At 38.2% G+C, this 22,723-nt stretch overlaps 1 protein-coding gene across 3 annotated transcripts in view; it reads right to left on the bottom strand.

Annotated features, from left to right (window-relative positions):
- Positions 1-1,885: 1,885 nt before the first annotated feature.
- Positions 1,886-22,723, bottom strand: part of Trpc5 (transient receptor potential cation channel subfamily C member 5) — a 257,436-nt gene continuing 236,598 nt past the window's right edge. For all 3 annotated transcript variants that reach the window (XM_052737595.1, XM_052737613.1, XM_052737604.1), the window contains exons 8-11: positions 14,231-14,434; positions 13,954-13,995; positions 11,119-11,208; positions 1,886-8,547 (exon numbers count right to left, since the gene is read on the bottom strand). In XM_052737595.1, the coding sequence (XP_052593555.1) occupies positions 7,855-8,547; positions 11,119-11,208; positions 13,954-13,995; positions 14,231-14,434 (1,029 nt within the window). In that variant the 3' untranslated portion in view covers positions 1,886-7,854. The remainder of the gene's footprint in view (positions 8,548-11,118; positions 11,209-13,953; positions 13,996-14,230; positions 14,435-22,723) is intronic.

The following is a 22,723-nucleotide window of genomic DNA, read 5'->3' on the forward strand; positions in this document are numbered from 1 at the left end:
TCCATGGCTGTGCATGCATGTGCAGGCTTAGAGTACAACTTCTAGTAGTAGGCTTCGGAAGCAATCACCTTATTTTCTTTTGAGACAGAGTCTTTAGGACCTGGGACTCAACAATTAGGCTAGGCTGGCTGGCTGGCCAGCAAGCCCCAGGGATCCATCTGTCTCCATCTTCCTGGAAATAGAAATGTACACACAACCATGTCTGGCTCTTTACATGGGTGCTTAAGACTCCAGGTCAGATCCTCAAGCTTCTCTGGCAAGCACTTTGCTGATGGAGCTTTCCCCAGTCTTTTAACATTTTACCTCTTTAGTTGTCCTTGACATTACAAAAGCTAATCCTCTCTTCATTATTAACCAAGTAGCCATTTTGAATTATTAGGAGGAGATAAAATGGTTCTGTGATTGGTTTGGATTCCTTTCCTGATAAAATCTGGTATACTAAAAAAAAAAAAAAAAAAAAATCTGGTATACTAAAGGTAGAAATTGAAGTAATTTCCATAGCAAGAAAAAGAATTCATTGTAAGTTGTGTATATTTATTCTCAAAACTAATTGTGACTCTCTGCCTTAATTAAGAGCAGATAAAAATACTGAGTCTATTTTACTGTTGAAATTTAAGACTTGTGAATTTAATATTATTTTACTGTTGAAATTTAAGACTTGTGAATTTAAAGCATGTTGGAGTCTATAATCAAGTCTATAATCAAGGCATAACCATTTAATTATCTTTGGAAATAAAATGTAAACAAAACAAATCATTTTAATGTGAATACTAGACTTTCAAAACTTAATTCAGATGTAAATCTACATGAATAACAAAATGGTCTGTTGGGGAGGGTGGTAGAGCTTAATCTGAATCTAGGCTTTTCTAAATGTGGGACAGATGTAGTCCATTGTACATGATACATTCTTGAAGCATTTTATATTAACTCTTACAATAAAAGTTTAAGAATGTAAGAGAACTACTGCAGCAAAAGACAAATCTAGTTTCCACCCCCTCCATCTTATAGAATAATGAATTTTGATAGAAGCAACTTGATTTAGAATACATGTCTTAGCTGAAACATCAAAGAGTTTTCCTTATAGGACTTGTCAGGAACATGTGGAAAATATAGTTTCAGGAAAAGATCCACTCAAGTTTAGGTAACTACTATTTGATTAAACTATTTTGGAGTGATTAATCCTTAAAGCTTAGGTCCACTATACTATTTTCTAATTTTACCTTGTGCTAGAAAAAATTCATAATAAAATAAAATGGCTTGGTAACTGGAGAAGGTGTTTGTTTCTGAAGTTAGTAAGAGTTCAGGGCTTTAATGTTTCTCTTTTTGTTGTCTTGTGTGGTTTACAGAGAGAAAGAACAAAGTTGGGTAGGATCCTAGGAAGGATATAGGAGGAATCAGGATAGAGGGAAACGTGATCAAAATATATGTATGAAAAAATTTTTTTTAATGAAATAGTTTTAAATATTGAAAATAACTAAATATATAAGATTTTAGAGTAGTTATCATAAGGTCCAGGCAGATCTTGCCAAGACATCTAGGAGGTTGGGGAAGCCTATCAATAGTTAATTGAGTATTTAAAATTTTATACTTCTCAAGAATATTCACTAGCTCTGTATAAAACTACTTTTGTGAAGTACATAGTCAAAATTTGTAGTTGAAATTGATTGAGGTGAATGAACCATTTTAGGTTTTACTATTTCAGCACTTAATAATGGCTTTTTACATAAGAACTATAAAATTTAAATGATATTGATTCTCAGTCATACTTTTCAAAATATTTTGGACTACAGTTGTCTCCTGTTAGTATTTCTGCTGGTTAAATTATAGTGTGAAACCCAAAGCAGTCCATCAACATTTATTAATAGGTATAAATGATTACATTGGAAAAGGAACAAAACATCTTTATTTCTAAGTAGCCATACATTTTGTGGGAGGGGAAATAAATGCTTTATTTTTCTTTATACTGAAGCTAAAAACACAAAATTATTATACAAGATTGTTTTTCACACATTTCAGGTTGACACTAACTTACAGAAAATATCTAAATAAAAGTAATTACTCAGAGGTTTTAGCTTTTAAAGTAATATGCAGAGCCAAAATGCCATTTACACAAACACTGAAATTTTCCCTTTCATAAATTAAACTCAGGAGATACAACCTTAATTTTGATACAAACATTTTCTGTATGATGATGTGCGAGGGACCACTGACTAGGCTGAGAAAATTTAAGCATAGCGTCTGTTTTCTAGTTGTTCTCTCTTCTGCTATCAGTTGTTAAGTCTATAGCTCCAAATTGCATTCACTGTTTTGACTAGGAAGAAATTCCCTATCCCCATTTTGTAAAACGTTGAAGAAATGGAATCTGTAAGCAGTTAAAATATTTCTCTCTTCTTGAATAGTACCTCTAATATGCACATGAGAAGAAATCAACTTCTCCATGTATTTTCCCTTGGAAAGGCTGTAATTAGTCTTATCTGAATTGAAATGATCTGGACAAGGTCTGTTACTGTTGTGCAATTGAAACAAGAGAAAATGGCCATATTGTATTTAAAGGGAGAATTCAAACAGTTACATCTAAGGTTAGTACTTTATGAAATTATATTCCCTTTAACATTAAGTAAACTAATGTGGTTGATGGCCTGGGTTTGGAACTCTCCTTGTGAACCCACACTGACGTTGATTTTAGTGCCATTGGTTCTAGAAAAACACTTGAATTCTGACTGCCTCTCCTTCCTAAATATGCCAGGTACAGTTGTCACTTGTTCGACTCCAGGCAACTGCCTTGCTTGTTGAAGTATAGTGCTGTTGATGAAGCTGTATTTTAAATAAAACGATTAGATCTCCTATGGAAACATCTACATTGGACATTAGATTTTCAGCTGCTCCGAGCTAGCTGCTTTCGTCTTTCCATTTGAGCCTGGTCTCACTACATCTGCCACTATGAATGTTCAGTCCAAAAGGCTCCCATTATTCTGTAGTATCTTCAGGGGGTTTTGTTTTTCCGGTTACTCCTTGCTAACAACCCACTTGCCATAACCTGTACATAATAAAATGTTTCTTTTGGATCACCTAAGATGTAGAAAGACAGTTGTCAGTTTGTTTAGATCTTAGGCCACAGGAACTCTTCATGTACCTTGTTTAAACACCAGGATTTCAGGGGTTAAATCTTGATTGTTCCTTAATCCGTGGAAGTTCTCTACTTATATATCTTGTCCTTTAAATTTTTCTTAGGAGGCACTATATTTTTGTAAAGCTGCCACTACTCCCAAGAATGTTGAAAGTTGATTTTAAGTTGCAAAGGGAAACAAGTTATCTTTGGGAAATAATAGGATACATTTTGACTAAGTGGTTCTAGGACTGACAACTCACCAATGTGCCTGTTACAGTACTTGAAAATGTTTGCTTTTTAAAAAAAAAAAAACTAAGTAAGTACGTGGGTTGGTTACCCTTCATTTGACCATTTTTGAACCACAACTTATTTTTGAACATTTATAAAAATTTAAATCTTGTAGAATCATGATTTTGTGTTATTAGGTTATTCAGAGAGTGTATTTTAGGTATTGAAAGACTTACAAAGTAGAGGTCTAAAATATGGTAACTAATGGTGGCATCATTAGAATATGGGTGTAGTGTAGGTTCTTTTCTTTCTTTTCTTTTTATTTTTTTTTCCCCTCAAGACACAGTTTCTCTGTGTAGCTCTAGCTGTCCTTGAACTCGCTGTATAGATCAGTCAGGCCTCGCTGGGATTAAAGGTATGTATGTGCCCTACCACACAGCAGGTGCAGATATTTAAGATGATTTGCTTGATGGATGTCATTCATTTTGAAGTATAAGTTCTGGCAAATTTATAGAACTCATTTGTAATCATAGGTTATATACTTAAAACTGTAAATTTATGGGACTAAATATGACAGATGTGTAATCTGGTTTTCTTTCCATATGTACCACCCCCTAGTTTAGCTCTTCTCTTTCATAAAGTTGTAGCAGACTCATTTCTTAGGTAAAATTTAGAGCCAGTCCTCCTCCATATTTGGAAAGGCAATCTTTGACACTGCACAGTTTAAAATAATAATCTTAATATGGATCTTGCCTGATGACTTTATGAATACAGTGATCCTACATGAGAAACTACTGCTTTTTGAAATTCTGCTCTAATATCCAAAATTTGAAAAGAGATTTCCAGAGTTTTTAGAGCTAGTTTTCACACATAAGTTGCATTTCTAGATTTTGTTGGAGAAAAGAGTGATGTAAAATGATCTTTTGGGGGATCAAACCTAGGATCTTGCTTATGTTAGGCGAGGGCTCTTATTAACCACTCACCCAGCCATAAGAAACTACACTACTGTGTGTGTGTGTGTGTTTCTCACATAAGGTCTTACTATCTAGTCCAGGCTGGCCTCAAATTTATCAATGGTTTTCAGTTTAGAATCGTCCCCTTTTTTGCACTTCACTGGGCTTTAACAATGATGTAATTTCTGATATAATTCAGACTTTTGTGTATGCTTACCTTAATATTAAGAAGACTTTAATTATTGTATCAAACAAATGGACCCAAGGTACCTAGAAGTTATAAGAGTTGATTGTAATAGAAGGAAGTCATGGTGTTATATAATGAACAAGTGCTTCTTGTATTTATAGTTATTTTTACTTGGCAGCAGTACATTTTAAATTTACATTTGAGTTCAGCTTTGGAGTTCACAGTATTTTAGACAAATGAAAACAATGGGCACCTGTATAGAGGGCATTTTATTTGAACATCTATATATAACATATGCTAGGTAATGTTTCTATAATCCAGAAATTTTGTGTTTAATGACCAGCTTGGTGCCCTTCTCTGGATACCATGATGCTACCTTTTTAAAAAAAAACAACTTTATGAGGTTGGAATCCAGTTGGTCCTCTCTACAGTTCTCTCTCTCTCTGGCTTACAAATGTACTCTCAAGTTACCTTTGTACCTTCTCAGCAGTGAAAAGACATGCTTAAGAATTTTTATTTCAAATCCTCTCCCTTTAAAAAAAGACTTGCCGGGCGGTGGTGGCGCACGCCTTTAATCCCAGCACTCGGGAGGCAGAGCCAGGCGGATCTCTGTGAGTTCGAGGCCAGCCTGGGCTACCAAGTGAGTTCCAGGACAGGCGCAAAGCTACACAGAGAAACCCTGTCTCGAAAAACCAAAAAAAAATAAATAAAAAATAAATAAAAAATAAATAAAAAAAGACTTATTCACTTTTATGTGTGTAAATGTTTTGCCTGCATATATGTCTGTGTATTACATGTGTGCGTGGTGCCTGGGGAATCTGGAAGAGGGTATTAGATGCCCTGGAACTGGAGTTACAGACAGATTGAGCTGCCCTGTGGGTGCTGGGAATAGAATCTGGTTCATCTGTTAGAGTGAGTGCTTTTAAGCACTGAGCCATCTTTCCAACCTTCCACCCTTTTAAAATTGTACCAGGAACAGAACTCAGGGCTGACTGTCAGGAAAGTTCTCCATCCCTGAAATGTTTGTAAACAGTGGCTGATTGACAGGGTAGAAAGATGTCTTTCTCGTTTCTGCTTGGCATTATCTTAGACTTAATAAAAATGTTGCTATCACCAACATGGAACTTAGGACAATCGCTGTTTAGTTTCAACATTTATCCTAAATGAGGCATCAGCATAGCTAGTGAAATCTTAAGCCCAAGTCACACAGATGATAACCCTAAGGAGATCTGGTATGGAATGTGTTCCCAAGAAATACGGCACTGCTGTCTTTAGATGGCAGAGAATGGCTGTTGTAATGTCTTTCCTCTCTCTTCAGAACGTTACTGAGAGAAGACTGCTTTAGACCATGACTTCGGGGCTTCCTACTGTTTTCTGATCTTTACAACAGTCACACCTAGATTACTAATACTCTGTATATTGGTGAGAAAGATGTTTTGACTATATGGTTATATGTTGGCTTTGGTGGTGGTGGTGTGAGTTAGGGTTGTAGTCTAGGTTGATTTATTAGTAAGAATAAGTTTTACAGTTGGGAAAGTTGAAATTGTGACTTTAGAACTCTTCCTTTTAGAAAGGAATCTGTCCCAGTGTCAGAGGTATTTGTGATGGTCCCTCAGTAGGGCAGCAGTTGGATTTGAACAAATGAGCACTTCAGATAAGACTATTTGGGAACAAACCCTTGCCAAATGCGTGTTGATTCATCTTACTCTCGTCATTCCCTTTTCTGTGTACGGAGTTGTATTCAGCACTACTTCCTGCCTGCCTTGCCCCCAATTTGGCTCCTTTCCACATGAAACACTTTTACCATCATTCACCAATGCTAGGGATAGAGGTGGAAAGTCAGTTTAACATAAACTACACTGTCCAAAGCAAGTTTACAGACACATGTACATTGTTGAACAATTCCTTTCACGTCCAGCAGACTGCACACAAGAATGTAGACGGATTCTTGTTGCTGCTGACACTTAAAAAGAACAGGTGATGTCTAACGAACTTTTTTACTTTTCTGCCATATAAATTGTTAATCTCCACAAGCCAAGCATATGTTGATAAAACTATGCTTGCTCAGCAGGCTATTGTTTGGTGGTTGTCAGTCCTAAAATGATTACCATATGCATCCTAACTTTGTTTTTAACTTGTGTTCTGATTAAGTACTCCTGGGCTATGGGAAAGAGTTTGAATGCATAAATGCAGCTTTCTTTGAAGGCAGAATTTAGTTCTATGAATCCACTAGGATTATTACATTATATATCTAACAGTTCACACATGCAGTTTCCCCTGTCTCCCAGGGGATATTACAGCTGCAACCTGAATTAGGTTATCTGCTAGGTTTTCTTTCCAGAAAGCAATTCATTAAATTAAGGTGCTCTTTTCCCCCTAAATTTAAATACCTCAGTAAAATGTCATTTTTTCTGATAAAAAATATTTCAAATCCAGTCTTTAGGCGTAGAAATGCCTTTATATCAATGATGATTAAAACTATCCACAGTAGATAGGACCCTATAAATATGCCAGCTAATTATATTTTTTTCTTGCCAATGTATGAGATGTAGTAACTATTGGTTAAAGTGCAGTAGAAGATGTTTTGGAAAAAAGTACACATCCTAAATACTAATTTTGATACTCTCAAATTTTAAAATATGTAAGTTAACTGAAATATACAAACACAGGAAAGGAAATCAGCTAACTTATTATATATGACACGCACTGTAGAGTAAATATCTCATTGGCACACGTTAAGAAACTAACACATCTTCAAGAAACGAAACCTCAACAGTCCCCACAATTAGAAGTTATAGTGTTTTAAAACAAAACAGAAAGGCTAGTTCTACCTAGAAACCACAAGCTGCCAATTCTTTGGAGTCTAGTCTCCCTTTCATGCTGTTCATTGAACCAGCATGGGCAGCGTGTAGCACTGAAGAGCAACAAAGACAGGCAGGTTGATTTGCCTTATCTGGTAGCTGGTAGGGACTGCTGACCATATCCCTCAGCTCTGTGGGGAGATGGGTGTGAGATCCCGAGGGAAGTCAGGAATCTGTGCGGCAGCTATGGTAGCAAAGTGGCACCTGGAGCGTCAACGAGGCAAGGGTAAGAACAGCAAAGCAAAGGGGTTAAGCACCCGACTGCACCTCTGCTGACTAGGGGCAATGCCCCTTCAGTTGGTTTCGAGATGGATTTAAGTATTTCGAGATATCAAAAGGCAAATTATAATAACAATAAAACAAAGCATGAGGAATGTGGCTATAAAAGACTGAAGACAATAGGAGTTTCACTCCTTGGAGGGGGGACCGTGAGGGAACCAAAATTGGGGTCACCTCTGAGAATGAGGACATTACAAATTTTCTCTTGAATTCCAGAATAGATGATGGGGATTTGACTTAGAGCCGAGTTGTAACTTGTTCTTCCTGTCCATCACCCCATTTGTGCATGAGCAAGTCACAAGCCTCTCCCCAAGTTTCAAATACATCCTCTGATGAGTCTAAAAGTTTAGAATTTGAGGAGCAAATGCCGGATGCACAGTGAAGAGAGCTGGAACAGGCTAGGGGGCATTCACTGCTCCCAGCAGCACCCCGGATTTCACCTAACTCTACCTCACTGAGGTTCATTTCACTTTGAGAACAGGCCTCTGCCTTGCCTTTCTCCATCTGAGAATATCTGATGTCCTGCCACATATAATGCTGCTGTGCGATCCCATCGGAGATTGTGTACATGGGCTCTGAAGTAGGTTCAGAGGTCTGACCATTAAACTTGGAGAACAGGAGACCCAGTTTCTTGAGAGAGGGACCCATGAAGGACCGTTTGCTTGATGACTCAGCTTTTGACTTTCCTTGAGCATCACTGGCTCTTGGCATGGTTCTGATGAGAGGTGCCCCGTGACAGGCCTTTTTCTTGCAGCCTAAATTGAAAGAGACACTCTTCGATTTGGCCCGAGCCCCACCACTGCCATCATTGGTATCATCTCTTTGAGAGAGTTCAGCGCTGCTAGTGGAAAAGCTTCTTCTCGGATGTTTTCTGTTTCCCAAGAGGTCAAGCACTTCATATCGAAAGCTGGAGATGTCCTGCTTTAATTCCTAGAGAAAGAAAGGAGACATGTTTTGTCAGAAAAATGGTCTTTAGTTTAAAGAAGACATTTGGAATTTTGGATAAGCTAAGTTTTACATAGTAATAAATCATGAAGCACACATTGTACTTTAAAAATCTTTCATTAGTTCAAGCACAGAAAGACTGTTTGTTCTGTGACCAATGGAAAAACTGCAATGGTAAGCTTGATTTCAGAACCTGTGGATCAGAAACATAAGAAACTAATCTCTAAGTGAAAACTAGACTGGAGAAATGGCTTAGGAGTTAGGAACAATGGCTCCTCTCCCAGATGACCTGGGTTCAATTCCCAGCACCCACATGGCATCTCACAACCATCTGTAACTCCAGTTCCAGGGGATCTGACACCCTCTTCTGGCTTTTACCTGCACCAGGCATACACATTGTGCACATACATATATGCAGGCAAATATACATATAGGTAAAACACCCCTCCCCCCAGCACAAAATGTTAAAAATGAAGTGGTAGCTGACAAGCTCTCTGGTTGTAGTACTGGCTCTCATGAGTGTAAATAAAAGGACAACTGAAGAAGACAAGACCTTTAGGACCCAGGAAGGAAATGGAAGAAATGAAGTATCAGGTGATATATCAGACTGCTGCTTTGGGATGGGGCATGGGGTCATTCAACTACATATGACTTGCCTTCTCTCCAGCTGCTTGGATACCATTCACTTGTTCCTTTACAAGTTTTTAAAGCTTAAATCTGATCATGTCATCGTCCTGCTTAAAATGTCTTAGTAATGTCTCTGTCTTAGGAAACACTATAAATGTTGTATCATGGACTACAGGGCTTTTCTGTACCTGCTACCTCTCCATCTCCTTTTTCCTTTCTGCCAACTCTCCCAGCCCCCAGATGCTCCCTGTACCCATGAACTGACACACAATAATAACTTAGCAAAGTGATTGGGACAATGGTCCTCAACAAATAAGTTCCATCTGTGGATTAAGATAATAGAATTCCTGTGTGCCTTATAGGGGTGTGTTATTTATTGTGTGTCTGTGCATGCATCATGCATCCTGGGATAGGGTTTCTTCTTCTAGGCTCTACTGACAGGTCAGGCAGGATAGTTTTTTATGATGGAAAGCTGTCTTGGTAATTGTGGGATGGTTAGTAGCAATGCTCTTTGTACCCACTAGATGCCAGTATGATAACTTAAAACATTTCCAGACAGCCAAATCCCTGTGTGAGAATCACTCTTTTAGGCTGATACCAACAGTGGAAAAATTCTACTATTTAATTGTAGTTTCTTTAGACTTGAAATTTAATATTATATATTTGGGACTTTATTGTCCATCTTTTAAAGAAGGCCTTTAAAGTCTTCAGGCATTTTCTGTTTGCTGCCTTACCCCTTCCCATGCATTGGTGCTACATCAGTTAAGCATGCTATTCTCACACTGGTAATATCAAAGGAAATGATATGCAGGAATGTTCATTTTGGTCATAAGACTGATTGTGACAGACATTGATAAAAACCTCTCAACCCAAAGTTTCATGGGGCCCCAACCCGACACACAGAATTATATATAGGCAATAGTAACTGCTGGTAGGAGAGTAAAGGTTTCCCAGGGATAAGTCCCCCAATTGCTTGTCCAGTGCAAAGTAGTCAGCCCTGAAACCATATAAACAAACGCAAACAGCAAAAACTCAAAAAGTTGTATTTTTATATATTTGTGCACGCACACACACGTATGAGACAGTACAAAATCAAAGAAAAAGAAGTTATCAGCTTGAGAGTTGGGAGATATGGGAGAGATATGAGGGAGTGTAGCTGGAGCAGTAGGAGGAAGGAAGAAAGTCATTTTCTATTTCAATTACAAGCATTATTTTTTTAGAAAAGGAAAAAAATTCCCTCCACCTACTGGATGACAGATAATTCTAAGACAGAATAAGAGTTGCAGGGGGCTAGAGAGATGACTTAGTGGTTAATAGAACTGTGCTCTTCCAGAGGTCCTGCGTTCAGTTCCCACTACCCACATGTTGGATCACAACCACCTGTAACTCCACTCCCAGGAGGATCTGACACCTGCAGGCAACAAACGTGCAGGCAAAACACCCATACACACAAAATAAAGATAGGGGCTGGAGAGATGGCTCAGACATTAAGAGCACTGGCTGCTCTTCCAGAGGTCCTGAGTTCAATTCCCAGCAACCACGTGGTGGTTCACAGCCATCTGTAATGAGAACTGGTGCTCTCTTCTGGCATGGAGGCACACATGCAGGAAGAACACTGTATATATAATAAATCTTAAAAAAAAGATAAACTCAATTTTTTTTAAAACTTTATAAAGAATACTTTTTTTTAAAGAATAAGAAAGAATTGTAATTCATTTTTTTCTGTACTATAGAAAGGTGGAATTCCATAATCAGGATTCTCAGACTCTATGAAGATTAAATTATACCAAGAAATTAGAGCTTGAATGTAGGTTCTGTGGACAGGGGAAAACACAGAGGGGGGAGAGATAGAGAAGGAGAGAGAGAGAGAGAGAGACAGAGAGACAGAGAGACAGAGAGAGAGATTTATCTGCTTCATGATTAAATTACCTTAAAATTTTCTTCTGTTAGCCCCTCATTTGTTTTAGAGTTTCTTATCATTGCAGCCACATATCTCTTGACTAAATTTCTGATAACTTCCTGGAATTGAAAAACCATGAAAAGGTATTCAGTTTCCTTTTCAGACTATCAGGTAAATAAGGAACTTGCTCAGAAAACTCACTTAAATTATCTTTGCAATAGGAAATCCTCACAGTATCTAGCAGTTTGCTGCCCCCCAAAATTAAAGTTCATTGGATTAATAAGTCATTGCATCTCTGAATTTTGGTGGCAGAGTATGCAATACCATTAAATTTACCCCAAAGGAAGAATTTCTATTGAAGCATAAGGTAAGCATGTATTGTGTGTGTGTGTGTGTGTGTGTGTGTGTGTGTGTGTGTGTGTGTGTGTGTGTGTGTGTGTGTGTGTGATGAGAGTACAATAGCCCTTGAATGCTCATATTCAATATCTATTCTTTGGGGATGGATTCATCTTTAGCACTTTTAGTGAAATAAAGGATTTTTCTCTTTATGAAGTTGACTGTCACTAAATGAGCTAGGAATTTTTTTGGTTTGTTTTGTTTTTCGAGACGGGGTCTCTCTGTGTAGCCCTGGCTGTCCTGCAACTCATTCTGTACACCAGGCTGGCCTGGAACTCAAAGAGATCTGCCTGCCTCTGCCTCCCAACTGCCAGGATTAAAGGTGTGCACCATCACCACCCATCATGAGCTAGTAATTTTGTGATCCAGACATTTTTCATAAACTCAATCTACGCTTCACCTTTAGAGGGAATGCCTCTATTAGCCTCAGGAGCGATGAAACATGGAACTGTTGCAAGGTTGGTGTTGATGATCACCGCCACTTACTGCAATGTGTCAGGCAGTGTGCTGGGCACCATCCCCACTGAATTTCCACTACACTGTAATTGAACTTTTACTATTCTTCCTAGTGTACACATGAAGAAGTTGAGGCTTCGTGTTGTTAACTGCCTTCTTCAGGGTCACACTGCCAGGAAATGTAAAGATTAGACTTCAGTTCTCCTTCAAGCTGATTCCAAAGCCTATCGTAACAGCAATGCTGCAGCTACTACTTTTGCTACTCGATGAACTTCTGTCAGTCACTGAGATGCTCAGAGACTGCCTTTTCCTTTTGTTAGGATGTTTGAAGCAGAAGATAAAGATGATGAATCTTGCCTAGGTTTCACCATTTTCTAAAATTATTAGAGTTGGAGGTAGGCGTAGTGAGGGAAGGGTCATTCAGAATATGAAATACTCCAAAAAAAAAAAAAAACAAAAAACAAAAAACAAAGGCCGGGCGGTGGTGGCGCACGCCTTTAATCCCAGCACTCGGGAGGCAGAGCCAGGCGGATCTCTGTGAGTTCGAGGCCAGCCTGGACTACCAAGTGAGTTCCAGGAAAGGCGCAAAGCTACACAGAGAAACCCTGTCTCGAAAAACCAAAAAAAAAAAAAAAAAAAAAAACCAGAATATGAAATACTGTGCTTTGTGTTCCTCTTTGTTATTTACACCTAAGAGGAACAAAATCAGGGAAGCTATTTGTGGAGTAGGGTTGAGTTTCCTTTCCTTTAAACCTTGTAGAATGTTTTTCTGTCTGGGTTTCTTTAGACAAAGTATTGTGTAACCCAAACTGCCCTTTGAACTTGTTACATAGTTGAGGATAACCTTGAACTCTCGACTCTGGCCTCCATTGCATTCAGTTTATGTGGTGTTGGGGATCATACCCAGAACTTCATGTATAGTTTTGAGCACCCTACCAACTGAGATACATCCCCTACTCTGCATTGATTTTGATCTAGAAGGTTAAATATAGTCTCTTATCTGTGATTTTCAATGATTACTTTCAGTTAAAATCTCACATATTTGTGTTTGGCTGTCTTCTGGCTGGTCCCATAAGAAGCACATATCTGCTCCTTTGATTAAAGTCATGTTCATAATTTAAAGAGACCTGTGTCCTGACAGAAGATTTTACTACTACAGAGGAAAGGCGCAAATCTACACAGAGAAACCCTGTCTCAAAAAAACAAAAACAGGGGCTGGAGAGATGGCTCAGTGGTTAAGAGCACCAACTGCTCTTCCAGAGGTCCTGAGTTCAATTTCCAGCAACCACATGGTGGCTCACAACCACCTGTAATGAGATCTGGTGCCCTCTTCTGGCCTGCAGGGACACATGCAGGCAGAATACTGTATACATAACAAATAAATAAATCTTTAAAAAAAAAAGTTCTGGTTTAAAAAAAAAAAACAAAAAAAAAAAAACAAAAAAAAAAACAACAAAAAAAAGATTTTACTTCACTGAAGTTACTGATGACTTCCTCTTATTCTGTATTTGCTATTTATTATGTATTCCCATTGCTGTATGTGCTTTTTTCACAGCAAGTTTTACCCTTCTAACCAGTTAATTTTATTAGTTTTAATGATGTAATATCTCCCATCCCTGAGAGATAATAAGCTTCTAAGGTGTACAAACATTATGTCTTGCTTTTCCATAATGATTTCTCTAATGTGTATCTTAGTGCCTGGTGTGCAGTAGGCACTCATTTACTTGTTGACTGAACAACTGCATGTCTGCTACTGAATTTCAAGGAAGATGGCTTTCTAAGGTATGGATGGCTTACATCCAGATGAGATAGTGTTAAAGGGATATGAACAGGGTTATAGGGTAGGTGACTCTACCCTGATGAATTACTTCACGTCTTGAGTGGATTACAGTCTTTCCAGAGCTCCTACCCAAGTTAAGTCCAGACATAGCTAAAGTAGAGTGTGCTTCTCTACTCCACAGAACTGGCCAAGAACTATTGTGTTTAGCCCCACCCCAGTGCGTAAGCAGTACCTGATAATGTTGATTTTGTATCAGGCTATCAGCATGGCGTTCCTGTAATTCAAAATGGACAGAGAGATTACATCAGTTGACCAGCACCCTACCCATTCACCCACCCTAAGGATTTGGTAAATATTAGGAATGTAGTGAGGCAGTGGCTTCTGACTGACAGATAACAAGAGCATTTAGTTGGAATGATTTTACAGAGTTTAAGATAGGAACTGTCATGAAGAAGGGAAAGGAGCAAACCAGTTTTGTGTAAAGAGAAACAGATTTTTTTTGGTCTTACTGTGAAGCTTCTCAAGTTGTGCCTCCTTCGTCTTCCATCAGGGTCTCTTTTGGGACAGAAGGTGTTGTTGAACCAGTTGCCAAGATAGAGGAATGATTTGGGGCTGGGGATAATGTTGAAAGGAGGTGGCAAGGTACCACCTTCATCAAAGTAACTCATCCAGAGCTTCGTTCTCGCAAACTTCCACTCAATGTCAGCGTGATCCTGTGAAAGACACAAGTGCAAGGTGGGAGAGGCAGGAAACTAGAAAATACAGCTAGATCTCATTTTAGCCCTGTAATAGCTATATAAACTCAAATTACATATACCCTATAAGTGTCAATTACATAGATCTGACAATCCACTTTGAGAAAAAAAATCTTACTGGGTTTCGTGGTGCCTGCCTCTAAACCCAGCTACTCAGGAAGTTGAGGCAGGAGGATCATGAGTTTGAGACTGGCTTGAGCTATGTAGCAAGATCCTACCTTAAAATACAAGAAAAGGTGGTGGGGGTGTGGTTCAGTGGTAGAGCACTTGCTTAGCATGTATGAAACCCTGGGTTCAATAACCAGAACTGAAAAATCAAAAAAACAAGAAGGGGAATGAATGGAAGGAGGCATAGAAGGAGGGGTTTGCAGAAAGATAATACACAGGGCTCTTCACTATAGTATAATAATAACAAATGACTGTAAACAATCTAAATATTCAATAGTAGAAGGCTACTTAAATAAATGTTGTCCCAACAACAAAATGGCATACAATCTAACTTTGACATATGTCATACTTTATGTATAGAATATATATGAATATTTACATCTGTTGGAGACCCTGAGTGTGAAAATAATACAATATGTATTGTGTGCGAAGATCTCACTTAATTCAACTGAAAAAAATCATGTATTTACATGTTCTAGGCAGGTATATACTAAACTATAAATCATGATTATTTCCTTTCTTTATTAGGAGATTTTTTTATTCATTTTACATACCAATCACAGATCCCCCTCTTCCCTCCTCCAGCCCCTCCCGCATTGCCTCCCAAACTATTCCGCATTCCCTCTTACAAGAAGGTAAGGCCTCCCATGTGGAGTCAGCAGAGCCTGGTACATTCAGTAGAGGCAGGTCCAAGCCCCTCCCCACTGCCTCAAGGCTGTGCGAGGTGTCCCCCCATAGGTAGCCTGCTCATGCACCAGGGATGGATCCTGATCCTACTGCCAGGGGGCCCCTTAAGCAGATCAAGCTACACCACTGTCTTGCTTATGCAGGGGGCCTAGTCCAGTCCCATGGAGGCTCCATAGATGTTGGTTTCCACTAGTTTGGTTCGGTTGTCTCTATAGGTTTCCCCATCATGATCTTGATGCCCCTTGCTCATAGAATCCCTTTTCTCTCTCTTCGACTGGATTCCTGGAACTCAGCCTGGTGTTTGGCTGTGGATCTCTGCATCTGCTTCTACTCATGATTATTTTCAAGAGGTAGAGATGGGGTTAAGGAAGTTTTTTAAATTTATATTTTTGGGAGGTTCACGAGAGAGCTGTATGTTTTTATTATTCACCATCTAAAATTATGAGCAAACAGAAAAAAAAAACATTTTTTTTCATCTCCAACTGAAAGTTCTGTAAGTTCTTTGGGGCAACAAGGTATCTGTATGTTATTTTTCCCCAAACCTAATTCTCCACCATTGCATTCTACAACCAACCTCAAGTTGACAGTCACGTGCATGTTGTAGAGTGTGTGCATGTGCTTTTCTTGCACATGTGTGTGCACATGCACGAACAACCCCCACATGCCCTTAAATAAATGGATGTACAAAACAAAATTTCTGTAAATAGATATTTTCCAAGGAGCTGCTGGACATATCAAATGAATTATCTGAAGAGGGCATGGGCAGGAATCCCAAACCTATTTCACCCCCTCCAGTGGCTTCCAGGATATTGTTTTACATATATCATGGACTGCTTGCTTTCAAGGCTAGGGGATAATCTGTGCTAGTAACAGCAAAAGGGCAGCATGACTTTGAATTTAAAACAATGTAAAATGACATGATGGTCAAATGCAATAAGTGATACTTGATTATCTGTAAAGGACATGCTTGAGATAGGAAGGGAATTCTGACAAAGAGGGACTCTAAATTAGTAATTACCAATGTTAAATTTCTCAGCTGTGTTATGGTAATAGAATATGTGCCACAGCATTTTTGAACAAAATGTCATGATATTTGCAACTTTGGAATATTCAAAAAATAATTTAAGGCCTTTCCATTTATTCATTATGTAAAGCTTTATTTATTTCAAGAGCCATGATAGTTTATAATTGATGATTCATACCCATTTACTTTTTTTAATCTTAAAATAATGTTAGATAAAGAGTTCCTATTGTGGGGGTTGGGGTATAGCTCAGTAATAGCAAACATTCTTAACTTCTAAAGGCCTTGCATTCCAGCATTCCTACCAAAACAAAACAAGACAAAAACATGGTTTGTCTGGTATATGGAATAATGGCTTCTTTAAAGTCAGTTTTTTTTTGAGGTAGGGGCTCACTTGCTGTGGAATATTATTTTAAGATGTGTTACATTCATTTATGCTATGGAACATTTGTTTAATGATGCAAAGATGTGTTGCATTCTTTTATGTTGCATTTGTTTAATTCTATGAAGCTGTGTTGCTTTGTCTGTCTAAAACACCTGATTGGTCTAATAAAGAGCTAAATGGCCCATAGTGAGGCAGGAGAAAGGATAGGTGGGGCTGGCAGGCAGAGAGAATACATTGGAGGAGAAATCTGGGAAGAGAAGATCGAGGAGCAAGAAAAGGAGAAGGAGAGGAGGACATCAGGGGCCAGCCACCCAGCTCCACAGCAAGCCATGGAGTAAGAAGTAAAGAAAAGTATATGGAATGGAGAAAGATAAAAGCCCAGAGGCAAAAGATAGATGGATAGTTAGAAAGCTGTCTAGAAACAAGCCAAGCTAAGGCAGGGTATTCATAAGAAAGAAAAACTCTCTGTGTGGTTATTTGAGAGCTGGGTGACGAGCCCCCCTAAGAATAAAGAGTGAAAAAAAAACATAAAAAAAAACCAACTACACTCACTAAATAGCCCTGGCTGCCCTGGAACTCTCTATGCAAACCAGGCTATCCTTGAACTCATAGAGATATTCCTGCCTCTGCCTCTTGGTGCTGGGATTAATTCACGCACCTCCACACCAAGCTTAACATCAGCTTTCAAAATGTTTAATTAACAAATAGGAGTTCTCTATTTTTCTGGAATACAGCATGATGTTTTGATATATGTGTGCATTGTGAACTGATTTAATTAAACTAATTAGCACATCCATCATATCACATAGTCAACAACTGTGGTGAGAACATTTAAGATGCCCCAATTTAAACTTTGGAAACTGTGAATACGCTATAGCACACAAAAAGGGGAAAATTAAAGTTGCCTATGAAATTAAGGCTGCTACTTAAATGACGCTTGAAGAGATTTTTTTCCCGAGATCATCTAGCTAGGTGGGCCAAACATAAACACAAGATTGCTTTTTAGTAAAAGGAGACAGAGAGGGGGTGAAAAATTGACATGATAAGAGAGACTCAGCTAGCTATTCTTGCCTTTGAAGGAAGAAGGATGGTGTTAACCAAAGAATTCAAGAAGTTTCTAGAGGCTGAAAAAGAGACATGGACATGGATTTTCTTCTAGAGCCTTCAGAAAGTTCAGCCAACACCTTGATTTTAGTGGTGGGAAGTGACGGCTGGTAGGCTTCACCTTGCTCACTTGCGTAGTTATCTGCAGTGTTCAGTGTTCCATTGTTGAAGGACTTAGTTGCTTGTTGACTGTTGACTGGACAATTCTCTGTTCCCGGTCACATGTTCCGGGGCAGCTCATAGCATTGTAAGTGTCTTTAACCAGTGAGAGAAGAAAAAAGCCAGTATGTTCATAGCCTAATCTTGCTAATTCTTTTTTTTCTCAATTATACCCAGATTTTGAAGGGTATAATTGACAATTAAATGTTGCATGTTTTTATGGTGTGCAGCATCTTTGAGGTACACATGCACTGTTAAATGAGTTAATTAATCTAATTAATACATCTCTCACTTCATACATCTAAGAGAGAGCACTGAAGATGTACTCTGAGTGACTTCAAACATCCAATCTAGTAATATTACTTGTAGTCACCATACTGTACATCTTAAATGTAATTCCTTAGATCCAGCCCATGCTCAAGGAAAGAAAATTGCATAAGGAAGTGATAGTCAGGGGATTCATCTCTGACACTACCAAACACACACAGGATCATTTCCATAAAGCAAGAAACCAAATGACTGTGATACTAGATAACAAATCCTTTTCTTTTGTTCTCTCTCTCTCTCTCTCTCTCTCTCTCTCTCTCTCTCTCTCTCTCTCTCTCTCTCTCTCTCTCTCTCTGTTTCATGTGGACATCTGTGCATGCATGTGGAGAGTAGAGGTTGATGTTTGGTGTCTTCCTCAATAACCTTATTTTTTGAGACAAAAATCTCTCTGGGCCCTGGAGCTGCCTGGTTTGGCTATGTTGGCTGGACAGCAAGCCCCAGAGATCCTCCTCTTTTGATCTCCCTATCTCTAGTACAGACCATCATGACTTTTATGTGGGTGTTGAAGATTAAACACAGGTTCTCATGCCTGCATGGCAAGAACTTTACCCACCGAGTCATCCTCCTTGGCCTCAACAAATCTTTTCTAAGTCAGATAGTTTCTAAATCTTTTTTTTTATTCTTCTCACATATGTTACATTCCAACCACAGTATCCTCTTTCTCCCCTCCTTCCAATAGGAAGATGGAAAGGCTCCTATGCTCATGGATTGGTAGGATTAACAATAAAAATGACCATTTTACCAAAAGCAATCTACAGATTCAATGCAATCCCCATCAAAATCCCCACACAATTCTTCACAGACCTTGAAAGAACAATACTCAAGTTCATATGAAAAAACAAAAAACCCAGGATAGCTAAAACAATCCTGTACAATAAAGAACCTCCAGAGGTATCACCTTCCCTGATCCTAAGCTGTGCTACAGAGTTGTGGTGATAAAAACTGCATGGTTTCTAATTACCTTTGTTAAAGATTTGAAGCCAACCCAGTCAAGTTGTCAGACGACAGACTGCTAAAAACACTATTTTATGAAAAATTTATTATATGACAATTTGACACAAAACTCTGAATGAATTGACAGTAACATTATAAAACTATCTTACAGATATAAAAACTGTTTCTTAGCATTTACTTTTATTAAAATGAAAGTATAATTGATGCTGACTCCTCTTCCTGAATATTATTCAGTATTCATCCATGAATATAACAACTAGTTGGAATAAAAGCCCCATTTATATCTTTAAGAAATTCATTTTCAATAAAAATATAATTTTTATGTCTAGTGGTTATCAAAATTTATATAATATTTGTGTTTCTTTGAACAGTTTCACATTACTTGAATGATAACTAAATTCAGAAGAATAATTTTAACATTACCTTATGATTACAAGGAGTAAAAGTTAAATTTTAGTTCATATTTTTATTTCATAAAAATAAGAGCCTCTAAATGTAATAAATGTTGTGGTTATATATAATGTAAGTAAGAATTCAAGGAGAAGGGTAATGGAAATTTTTAAACATGTAGTTGATTATGCATAACAAATAACTATGGCATTCTGATTCCACTAGAAATACTTAAATGAGGGATTAAAGAGTTTTATTTTAAATTTGAGTCTACCATATTCCATAATTTATATCCCATATTACTGTTTAAAGTTATTATATAAGGTTTAGATATCAACCCTCAGATTTAAAGGAGATATGTGGTTTTTTTCTTCACATTCATGAATGAGATGAATGTCTGAGAGCTCTTCAGCTGTAACAAACAAAACAACACAAAACAACCTGAAATCATTACATTTGGGGGTGTATAATCTTAAGACTGAGGTGATCAAGTCTCAGAAAGATTAAAAAAAAACCCTCATGCTCTCTCATATGTGGATCCTAACTTACAGTGTTTTGAATACGTAAGTAAGGGGCAGTGAGAGTAAGAGATGGACTGTAAAACTAGATAGTCCATGAAAGGGGGACAAAAGAGGTTAAGATTGGGGAGAGATCACATGTGACATACAAGTAGAAAGGAAATCTACTGGAATTAGAGTACTCAATGCTGCGTGGGAGATGGGAAGAACAAGGAGGAAGAGAAACAACAAAAACTTTTTGAAAATGCTATCATAAAGCCTGATTCTTTCTTAACTAATAAAAAGTGCAAAACAACACACAAACAAGTGCTCCTTATGAGAATTTGAACTGAGAGAGCTTCAATAAATAGACTGTGCATGTACACATGTGCGTGCGCACATGCACTCCCGCACACACACACACACAGAGACACAGACACATACAGACACACACACACACACACACACACACACACACACACACACACACACACCACGACTGTGATAAAATGTGGCTATGGGAGGCTGTGTTAGTGTAGGCACTTTGGGACGCAAAGACAGGAGATAGCAGCAGGATAACAATGAGAAGAACCCTGCTATTGTGAAGTGAGCAAGAGCTTGAGAACCAAACTAGGGTTTGGAATAAAGCTCTGCTACTAACTAGCTGTGTGCTTTCAGACCAATAAACTTAAGTCTTTGAGTTATGGTCTTCTCAACCATTAAAATGGTAGGGAAGAGGTACTAAGCTAGAATGTTGTGGAAGTCAATGTAAAATCCATATGCTACTTACTACCTGGTATGAAGGAAGAGCCATGTCATGTGTTAGTTCTGAGCATCTAACACCAGGAACAAACCTTAAGTTATCATTGTACATTTTGATATCCTGGATTAGAGACCCTGCCAACCTTGGAAAAACATTTATGTATCTGGCATAATTCTTCAAATGAAGAAGGCATTCAATAAGGGTTTCTTCAAGTGAACTGAGTTGTATTTTCAAATGCAAAATTCTATCCCTAGACATCTTCAAAATGGGAGAATATGAGGTGTTGTGGAGATGGCTTAGTGGGTAAAGTGCCTGCCGTACAAGCATGCGGACCCAAGTTTGGATCCCCAGCATTAAAAACTGTGTCATTCCTGTTTGCAATCCCAGTGCTGGATGAGTGGAGACAGGTAGGCCCTGGAGTTCAACGGCTGGGCCAGTCTAGCAGACTCAGTGAGTTGTGTGAGTGACTTTGTCTCAAAAAATAGATGGAGAATGATCAAGAGCTATAGTTGACAGCAACCTCTGGCCTCCACATGTGCTTGTGTACTTTACCTACACATGTGTGCATACACATGAACATATATATTTAAATATATATTTATCACATGTGAGGACAAGAAAGAATGATGCTATGATTCCTGTGCATGTTCAGTTACTTTTTGATATAGTTTGGCTAAACATTCTGATATCTGAAAATCATCTGTTTTACTATTTGTTTGTTTTTATAATTCCCATGTGAGTTCAGCTTTCTTTGGGGGGGGTAGGTGTTTTCTTTTTGTTTATTTATGTGTGTTTTTGTTTTTGTTTTAGTTTGTTTGAAACAGAGTGTCTCTTTGTACCTCAGGATGGCCTCAAACTCCTGATCCAGTACTCTCAGCCTCCTGGGTTTTTGTACATGTTTGAAAATATAAGCAGCTATGTCCTTTAAAAAGTAATTTGCTTAATGAAAAAAGAGGCCATGAATTTGAAAAAGGAGCAAGGAGAATTACATTGGAGGGTTTGGAGGGAGAAGAGGGAAGAGATAAATGATGTAATTATATTATAATCTCAAAATTAAATAGAAAATGTAAAAAAGCAATTTGCTACAGGTCTAGGGAGAAATATATTTGCTTTTGGCAAAGAATGCAAATATGCAACGGACCAAGTTATAAGCCACAGTCAACTTCTCTTGAGTTTTGGAGGCTTTCTGATGTTCCTCATTGTAGCTACTCTTACAATTTTAGCTAAGCATTTTGAAGAAACATCACAGAAGCCCACTCTTATCACTGTCATTCCATTCCCCTAGTGCTTAGGCAAACTCACGCTGGGAATTACCAAAGAAGTTGGGAAGTAGTAGAGAAGTTATTGCAAATAATCCTTGCACTAGTATTTTTCTCATTCATTTATTATAAACCAATTCATACATGTCCACCTAGTCAGTTTTCAGTTCCTGTACTGAGCAAGTAGCATGTGCAGGGCACACTGCTAGGGGTTGTTGGGTAGCCCCTGAATGCTAAATACCGGCAAATAATAGACCATATGGTATGAGCCACTGGTTAATAAGAAGGTGAGTATTCACATACTGATTTTGTGAACAATCTGGGGTATAGATGCTGATTTCATTTCCAACCTTGCTATAAATTGAATTGCAGGATTCTAGATATGGCTTTTGTTGACACTTTTATTTAAACCTTCCCTAAGTATATGATGCCCAAGAGTTTCTCCTTTGATCAGCACAGGACTAGTCTTTCACTTATATGATAGACTAATCATATATTGAGTCTCATCTTACTTACTTCAAGTATCTATTGGT

This window comes from Peromyscus californicus, unplaced genomic scaffold (genome assembly GCF_007827085.1).
Source record: "Peromyscus californicus insignis strain IS unplaced genomic scaffold, ASM782708v3 Scaffold_10__1_contigs__length_136768540, whole genome shotgun sequence".
NCBI lineage: Eukaryota > Metazoa > Chordata > Mammalia > Rodentia > Cricetidae > Peromyscus > Peromyscus californicus.